This window comes from Rhea pennata, chromosome 13 (genome assembly GCF_028389875.1).
Source record: "Rhea pennata isolate bPtePen1 chromosome 13, bPtePen1.pri, whole genome shotgun sequence".
NCBI lineage: Eukaryota > Metazoa > Chordata > Aves > Rheiformes > Rheidae > Rhea > Rhea pennata.
Window position 1 is genome coordinate 10,928,412 of NC_084675.1, and position 9,493 is coordinate 10,937,904.

General features: G+C 36.2%; 1 protein-coding gene across 5 annotated transcripts in view; it reads left to right on the forward strand.

Moving 5' to 3' along the window:
• The window catches only part of URI1 (URI1 prefoldin like chaperone), a 44,010-nt gene extending 35,336 nt beyond the window's left edge, over positions 1-8,674 (forward strand). For all 5 annotated transcript variants that reach the window (XM_062586746.1, XM_062586749.1, XM_062586748.1 and 2 more), the window contains exons 7-11: positions 2,072-2,252; positions 3,087-3,354; positions 3,784-3,926; positions 5,341-5,599; positions 7,853-8,674. In XM_062586746.1, coding sequence (XP_062442730.1) covers positions 2,072-2,252; positions 3,087-3,354; positions 3,784-3,926; positions 5,341-5,599; positions 7,853-8,044 — 1,043 coding nt within the window. In that variant the 3' untranslated portion in view covers positions 8,045-8,674. The remainder of the gene's footprint in view (positions 1-2,071; positions 2,253-3,086; positions 3,355-3,783; positions 3,927-5,340; positions 5,600-7,852) is intronic.
• The last annotated feature ends 819 nt before the right edge of the window (positions 8,675-9,493 follow it).

Genomic DNA, 9,493 nt, shown 5'->3' on the forward strand with positions numbered 1-9,493 from the left:
TCTTAGCAATTATTTCGAGGCAATCTTAGTTTCATCAGATTGGGAGTCATTTGTGGTGATAGGGAAATGGGCTATATTTCTGAGAAAGACCAAAACCAATATTGTGAATGCCTCATAGGTATATTCTGGTAATATGTCACTTTTTTGGTTACTGTTTGCAGTTATTGGTAGTGCTTTGTGCTAATGGTGTATGAGCATTGCAACAAAGTCTTTTTACAGGCAGCAGTAAATGGTTATCCTCTGCTGTCTTTGGGATTTAACCTGGTTTCCTAACTGACACGTTTTTTGTCAGAATTAGAAGGGAGAACCATGAACATGTTGAAGTGCAGCCGTTCAGGATGCCATCTGGTTACTTTGGTAGTCAAGTCAGACGTTAATGCTGAAGGGTAACAGAAGAAAATCAGGAGTGCACAATCACAGAATCGCAGAATGGTTGAGGTTGGAAGGGACCTCCAGAGATCATCTAATCCAGTCCACTCCCTTAGTCAAGCAGCGTCACCTAGAGCATGTTGCCCAGGTTTCTATCCAAATGGCTTTTGAAAGTCTCCAGGGAAGGAGACTCCACAACTTCTCTGGGTATCTTGTGAAAAATCAGAAAATCATTTTGAAATATACTTAAATAGTCCTTCCAAATTTCATTTATTCACTTTGTAATGAAACCAATTCCTCATGAGCTACTCTGAATGTTTGGCTTGCCTGAACTTATATTTAAGTCTTAGTAAAGAATATTTGAGCCTTTTCTTAATGACACAATGAAAAATGCTGTCCTCTGGAAGAGTAGGACCCATTTCCAACATTACTCAGTCACCTGTTTGCTTTTTATTGTTGCTATTAAATTTGTATCTCAGGATTAAAGTTATAAACTGAAACATCTGAATAGCGATATCTTTAAATTCTTAAATTTAAAGGAGTTCTTAAAAAATGGTCACTTGATTGGTTAGTAAAAGATCATAAGGCTTTAAAGATGCCTAATGACAGAGAACATGTATTACTATTGATTAGATGTGGAAATCAGTGTTTCGTAAGACCCATAGAGATACTGGAGTCCCATTATACAAACAAAAGGTCAGGTCTACTTGTGATAGTGATGGAAGTGGAAGGGTGTTCAATCCTGTAAAGAGGAACAAGTGGTACAGGCGAGGATTTTGATGGGCAGATAAAGGGGAGTAACTTCCCTAGGAAATGTACTTGGAGGCACTAAGCAGGAAGTAATGTGTGCCCCAGAGAGCTGGCAGTCTTGGGGGAAAAAGTGGATTAAGGAAGCCATACTGTCACTTAAAAAGAGCTAAAGCATTAATATTGTTTGCGTGGTGTTTGTTGCCTGTGTGCTAGACAGTACTGAAGCAGTAAAAAGTATTCCCCAGCCTCAAAAATGAATGAACTTACCATTTTAATAGATATCAGAACTTTTAAATACTAGTGAAAGCTTCTCTGTACCATTTACTCGCAAGTGTTTATCTCAAGTCACCTCTGAAGCTTTAAAGGGTTTTGTAGTTGTTATTTTTGAAAGATAGTTTTTAGTGCTTTTTAAAACTTTTTTTTCACTGAAACAAATGATTTGATTCGTCAGGTTTTTTCCAAATTACAGAAAATTTTTATGATCTACATTATAATTTTTTTTTTAAAAAAGACCCTCCTTCTTGAATATATAACTTTGTCCAAAATGAGCTAATGTACAAACTAGATTTGTTTTCCCAGTTAATAAAATGTCCCCATAAAAATGGGACAGTGAGCAAATGTCACATTCACATGCTGGTATCTATCAGATCAAATCAAAGTCTACTGTTTGGCATAAGAGATTAAAAAAAAAAGTAATAAAAATGTCACAGGATCAGTATCTCCTGCTTTGTAAATAAACATCTCTGCTTTTCCTTGCTATTTCTTTAACATCCAGAGACTATTATCCTCTGCTAGCGCTCTGGTTCATTGACAGTTTCACTTAAACAGTTAAACAGTAATTTGAAATGGAAAATGTTATGCTCATATTCCTTAATTTCTTTGGGTTTCATTTTTTTTTCCGTTTTTTTTTTTTAACGATATTAGTAATTGCATCTTATTTCTTGTTATACAGGAAAATACAGAACTGCTCACAAACCTCATTCAAAGCCAAAAATATCAAACATTTTTGAGGTTGATTTTCAAGAAAATGGAAGTGATACAAAATCAGTGGGCCGTTTTCAGTCAGAGGAGGAGCTGTGGGCACGCTTAGAAGAGCTGGAGAGACAAGAAGAGATACTTGGTGAACTTGACAGGTATAGCACTGTAGCACATTTAGGTTTGGAGTTCAAAAAGCAATAGGTGGGTCTTTCTGTTTGTATGCAAAAGATCTGAATAAAAGTGCAAATAGGTTACTAGATAGATGTGGTTAAAATAATAGGTGGAAGAAGAATGGAATATGAACAGAGCTCACACTGGATAGCTCAAAGGAGCTAAAATTTGCCTATATGTGACCGGGCAAGGGAGCATCCTGCTAGTGGAGATAGTGGCCGTAACACTTGTCTCTGCTCTAAAGCTCGTTGCTGGGAGCAGGACGCGTGAGGAAAAGAGAAGATGTGGAGCACAGGGAGTCAGAGCCTCTGTGACTGTGCCTCCAGCAAATTGTCTGTACATTGTTGAACTTGAAATTTAGGTGCCATAGTCCATTCCAGTGTTTCTTCCATTCATCAGTATTCGACTCCAAAGGGGTTTCCAGTCTAAGAAGAATATCCAGCATTGTAGGTTTTTTTTTCTTTCTTTGAGATGATAGAAAAAGAGGAAGTAAAATCCATTTCTTGCAGGTTAGCTAAATGCATCATTCACAATGCAGGCGTTACTCATTTAATGGTTAATGACATCTTTAGATCTGTTTTGGTCCTAAGGAAATACACCTCATTAGCCAGAATATCATATTTTTTGTATTTTCAGTTGCCATGGACAGGATATGGACATTCTTACTGAGTATGAAAAAGGCTGCTCGATCTAGCTAACAATGTAGTATCTACGTAAAGAAAGTTAACATGTAGGCTTGTTGATCATTTTGTCTGCCTGCTTCTCTCAAGAGTATGAATTGCGCTGCCTAGTTCACTTAAATATTTTTAATTTTATAGGATGCCTGATACAGTTGAGACAAATGGAGAAGATGCAACCTCTTCTGAAGAGGAAAAAGAAGATAAGAGGACAGATTTGAATGGGGCATACAGAGTAGAAGACTGTATCACTCAGGGCAATTTCCAGAAAGAAGTTACCAATTCAGACTTGTTTGGTGGCCAAGTTAATGGCTCTACTTATTATCACAGTGATGACGAAGATGACATAGATGTTGGCGATAGCTGTATTCCAACTATATTTTTCTCTCATACTGTTGAACCTAAAAGGGTTTGTACATTATTATGTTTCTTCTAAGAGATTACATAGAGCATATATAACATATACTCTGTTTAAAATAGAAAAGTTTACATTAAGTAGATACTACAGCATTTTGACTGTAGATAAAATTTAATTTTGCTTCAAGTGCGTGAAACCCACCATTTCAATCCTGCAGTTATAAATATGATATTAAAAAAGTGATCTTCAAATATATGCAAAATCCATGCACATTAGTGCAAAGAAATTCCACAGCCTAGTGCAAGTGGTTAAAAATAAACAGTTCACACCATGAATGTTACTGTTTGCATTTCTGTTTAATTTGGCTATGCTCTGTAGTCCGTAATTGCTTGGATAGGAGAATGTCAGAACTCACATGATACTGCGACCTGGTGATTGTTGATTTTATGGTCTAGACCATCACTTGTGTTTGATTTTCAGGTAAGAATAAACACAGGAAAAAATACTACCTTGAAATTCAGTGAAAAGAAAGAGGAGGCCAAACGTAAAAGGAAGAACAGCAATGGCAATGGCCATGCAACTCCCGAACTGCCTAGCATCAAAACCCCAGCAGACATTTACAGGTGTGTAATTTATAACACTGGCACCTGATTTTTCCCCATAGCAGACTTCTCTCTCTTCATGTATGCTCACCTATAGTAGGAAAATGAGCCCACTATTTCCTGGAGGAAACAGCTGGAATCTAACTTACTACTACAAAATGAAAATTTTTGGCTCCTGCATGGTTGCCGTGCTTTCATACTCATGAGAAACTTAGCTTAGAATTTTGTTTTCTTCAACTAGTAATTGATCATGAATCCACTTTTTTGGAGCTTTTGAAATTAACCCTGATTTACCAAGACGAAATGCTCACCTTTCAAAATACCTTTGACAATAGAGCTGGAAAATGACCTTGGTGTGAGAGGACTGTATACAAGAATAAAATAAGGTTAAAGAAGAGTTAAAACAAGTATTAAGTTTTCAGAGATGAAGATAAACACCTGTTATATTAGCTGACTTAGTGTTTGTGAAAATCTTACTGCATTTGTATGTTGGTGTATTCAGGCCCCTAAATGTCTTTAAAAATGTAGCCCCAGATGTGGAAAGTTAACACTCATCTATGCTTACATTTGCTGGGGCTGAAATGAGGTAAGGATTCTTCTGAGGTGCTGTCCCTGAGTTCTGCAGTGGAGCTCCATCCTTTGTAGAAGAGTGTTCCTGGAAGTGTCTGATGAATCTAAAATTGTTAAGAAACAAGTAACGCTTCAAAACTCATCCAGTCATTGGACTCCTCCTTTATGAGCTTGCTTCTGCTCCCAGTAAAATTGCCACTGTCTTCCCATGCTATTCTTTCTTCTCTGCAAACCCTTGACTCTGTAAGTCTTAGAAATTAAATATAAACTATAGGAGGAGCCCTGTTTATTAGTTTATGGTCTGTTAATACTTGAAAAGTTTCTTCACGTTGATCTGAACTTAAAAGCTGGTAGTGTGGTTACTCAGAGGAAAAGGTTATGGCACTTGTCAGGAAAATAATTCATCCTTTCTGTGTGCAAGTAAATTTTTCAAGTTCGTTTTTGTTTTTATATTTTACATTTGACAAGGATTAATTCTAGGAAACCTTCTGTTACTGTGACCTTCTGTTTCTCTTTACAAAAACAACCCAGAAAATCATTTAGTTTATCCTTTTTTTTTTCCCCAACTTCGTAAATCACACTACCCAGTTTTCTGTAACACTTTTCAGAGAGCTATACATTTTCTCCTAAAAGAGTATACCAACTTCAGTGATTGAATAAAGGGCGTAACAGCATTTGCTTTGGAGAATTGCTTCTTGTTCATTGGTAAATAAAATGCCTCTTAAAGGTACAGTATTGTAATTCCACAGCCAAAAAGTTGAAAAAGCATATCATAATTAATTTGTATAAAGGACAAAGCCAGATCATTGGAAATTTGTCATCTGATCCTGAAATGGTTTATTAAAGCTAACATTTTCCTTTACAGAGTCTTTGTTGATGTTGTGAATGGAGAATATGTCCCTCGTAAATCAATTTTGAAGTCTCGAAGCAGAGAGAATAGTGTTTGTAGTGATACCAGTGAGAACAGTGCTGCTGAGTTTGATGACAGACGAGGAGTTCAGAGAAGTATTAGCTATGATGAAGCTACTCAGAGTGACAACAGCGAAGGAATACTGGAGGAAGAGGAGGAGGAGGGGCAGCAGCAACTACCAAAAAAGCCTCTTCCTTCATCAGGGACATCTGAGGTACAGTTTTTAATTAATTATTGATTGTTGGCAGGGGTAAAAAGGAAAAATCTGACCAGGGAAGTCGCCAGTACCATCAGTTTGTTTCCTTTCTTTACAATTTTCCAACTCCTGACTGATTTCACTTCAGAATGACATTGTCAAGTGACGTGTTTCTGTCATACAAATCCTAAGGGCAAAGAAAGAGGAAATGAGTCAGGTGTTTGCTGGAGTTATGGAAACAATTGTCTTGTGTACTAGGCCATCCTGGAAATTTCAGTGCAGGGTATACAGCAGGATTAACAAACAGAAAACAAAAAAAGGCTGTGCTAATTGGGGAATGGGAATGGTGGATTCCATGTATCCTTCATTTTATCAGTGTTCTGGGTAACAGATACTAGATAGTTTCCAGATGTTCTTCTAAGCTTTAAAGACAACAGCTATCAGCAAAGTGATTTTTTGGACTTGCCAAAGGGAGAGGAATTACCCAGTGGTAGGAAGCACTGCAGTTGTGCTTATGCTTTTGCAAACTGGGGCCATTAATGATCCCAAACAAATCTGCTTTCACACTTCTGTTAAGTTCATGGTGTAATCATAAAAGGAAGAGATTGTACAACATAAGGGGAAATGTACAGTTGCTTGGTGACTGAAGTAGGTTCAAAAACTAAATGTAACCGCTGTTCGGAAGTTCATGACACTGATTATTTCTCAGTCTTATTTAGTAAGAACACTATTTTTTTCAAGTTTACTTAAACTGAATTTTCAGTACTTCCAATGCAACAGGCATGTTCAATGGAAACCTTTTTTTTTTCAAAAAATTTTTTTTGACAAGAAATTAATTCCTCATAAAAACTATTTTTAATCAGTATTTTTTATACAGCTGCTACTGTACAGGGAGGATGCAAAGATTCATGCTAGGAGATCCTTCTGTAGAGTAAGCACTTAAGATTGTAGTCTTTCTGGACTGTATTTTTATAAAACAGGTGAGTACACTTTAGATGTTAGCCAGTACTCCCATTTTCTGAATATGACAGGGCTATTCTCTTCATAATATATTTTCTAAATAGCTAAAGTATAGTGAACAAAACATTACAGTTAAAGACATGCCTTTTTAAATGTTGTTTTGCTTTCAGTTGTGTTCACGGGTGCTTGAAATAAATTATTTCTCCATTGCCATTTGCCATGCACTAAGTTTTTTCCTTTGTTTCTGATTGTTCTATGATCCTATTAGGCTGTATTTTACATACTTGTTTTTGAAAATGAAATAGTGTTGTTTGGACAATGCAATTGTGTACAGGCACAACTTTAGGCATTGTTTAGTTATTGGAGCAGAAAACAAAAAGGTGCCCTTTTGCAGGTACTGCAAGAAAAGAGTGGTTGTTTTGTTTCACTTTGTTTTTCTTGGTAACTGAGTTTTGTGAAAATGAAATTAAGCATAATTAATAGATCTGGTGTGCATTCCTTTGTGCCCAGCATGATCATCAAACCTTGGATGTAAACTGCTTCCCCTTTTCTTAGTCACTCTGAATTTTCTGTTTTCAACACATAGTATGGCAATTTGTTCTTAAATATGTCTATGAAAAGTAGCTTTGAGTTGCTTCTTACGATTTCCCAAAACCGTGGTAGTTTCTTAGTTAAGTCAAAAAGGTTTAAGTCATGTAATAGTCTGCATATAAATTATCATTTTTAAACATTAAATATTTTTATTAGACCTTTTTTGTAGAGAAATAGTTGGAAGCAGTTTGCTGCTCTCAAGTATAAATTGCTTTGGCCATTTTTTGATCATATTTGGTAAGGAAAAGGAACAAAAAATATGTGCTTGCCAGTTTGTGGCAGTGTGTCAGTTTGATGCAATTAGAAGATACTAAGTCATGGAATATGACGTATGATGGAAATGCAGACATACTCTGCTTTGCAAAATCTCTCTCATTTTTTTTTTATCCGAAATGAAACTATATATTACATTAGCTGTTTTATTTCTTAAGCATATGTCAGTGAGAAAGTAAATTTTGAGATCATTTATGCAGTTTGGAATGAGATTAAGTAGTACTTTTAAGACACTGTCATTCAGTCTTCTTTGAACAAGCTATATTTTGAGGTTAATTACAATTTGGTTACTTATGCAAGGAACAATCATTGATTTAAAGATATTTCTTTACTTTTGATTAAAAGAAATAACAATCCTAATCAGGGTAATATAGGGTAATGACCTTACGGGCATAGCTTCACATTTGCATTTTATTAGCTCATTTTGAGTATTCTCTTCTATTGTAGGCATTTTCTGGAACTGTTATAGAAAAGGAGCCTTTGTCTCCCTCCGTAATACCACACCCAGTCATTGCTCACCCTATCCTGCCTACCATTCTGGAGAGAAAATCAGAGGAGGTTTTGTCCGAAGCATCAGAAGAAACTACAAAGAGGATTTCAAAATTCAAAGCTGCCAGAATGCAACAGACTAATAACTAGGTCTTGCCTAGACAACAAAAGTTTGAATATTAATGCCTAGTTTCACATTTGTTAAGATTATGTAAAACTATGTGCATTACACCTAGCTAGTTAAAAGGATGCCCTACGTTAATTTGGCATTGTTTATCTTTTAAATCTCTATTGGCAATATTAAAAAAAAAAGTTCAGTGTTTGAACACTTCAGCTTATTTTGTTCATTTCCTGGTATGCTGTCAGCGCCTTTGTATATGTTTGCCTTATGATAGCAGCACTTGGATTGTTTTTCAAAAAATGTTCCTTACATACACTGTTTTGTGTTTAAACCTAAATACAGACAGTTTTGTACCAGCTGTGATGTTCTCCATGCCATATGGACCATTTTAAGGAAACTTTTCACATTTCAAATAGATTCAATAATTAGACTGCATTACTTGCTTTAGTATTTTAAAAAACACTTGTATTCACATTGTAGGTTTTGCAACTATGTGTCTTTGCTATAAGTTTGTTTTTTTTTCCTTCTATCAAACCTCTCTGGTATCTCACTGTACAGATCTATAAAATGCTGGGTTCATGTACATTGCAGGGAAGTGTCTTTGATGGAAAAGGGTATTTTGTAAAATTAAATTTTCAGTAAAAAAGCTGTGAAATTTGTGGGTTTTGTTGCTTTATTAATAATTTGAAAATAAAATGTGGAGAGGTTTTTATTTTGAAACTGCATTTCCAACTTGAAGTGCTTGCTGCCACATGGACATAAAAGCAATCCATTCTCTTCTGCCATTGTGTTCTAACCTCCTGTTAAGTGAATGTCTATGGAAATTGAATGCTCTTAAGGAGAGAAGCATAAACTCAGACTATGATTACAAAATCTCCTAGTTCTTTTGTATAGTCAGAAAATATTGTAATTGTCTTGGGAATGCCCGGAGGGAGTCAGCATTAAGGAAAAATGTCTTAATGCTTCAAATTATTTTGAAAATGTAACAGCACTACAACACCAGGGGTACAATTTTGTATATTGTCTTGACTGAGAGCCATACTGGCTCTAGGAGTTCCTGCTCCAGAAACTCATGCCTGTCCTCTTGTCATCTGGAGTTGTGCTGACACAACTTCTACTGGGTCTCCCCTTCAAAGGTAGTAGCTGACTGAGCTGGCTTTAAAAACAAACAAAAAACAAAAACACTGTTACTTGGGGAGAGGGGTTATTTTTTAAGTTGTGCATGTTTTTTGGAGGTGGCCAGTTCCCCGATCTGTTTCTCAGCACGTTTGTAGCAGCATAGTTAAAGGGGTAATGTGCTGGAGAAGGACAAGGGAAAGCAGTGACAGGGCATTTGGGAGGCTGATTACCTTAAACTGATTTTACTCTTAAACTGGCATCATCAAACCACAGGCTTAAAAGTGAGACAGAGACTTGGAAGATGTAAGAAAGGACTTGCTTCTGGCTGCGGTTCTGTGACTTCGGAAACACGCCGTTCC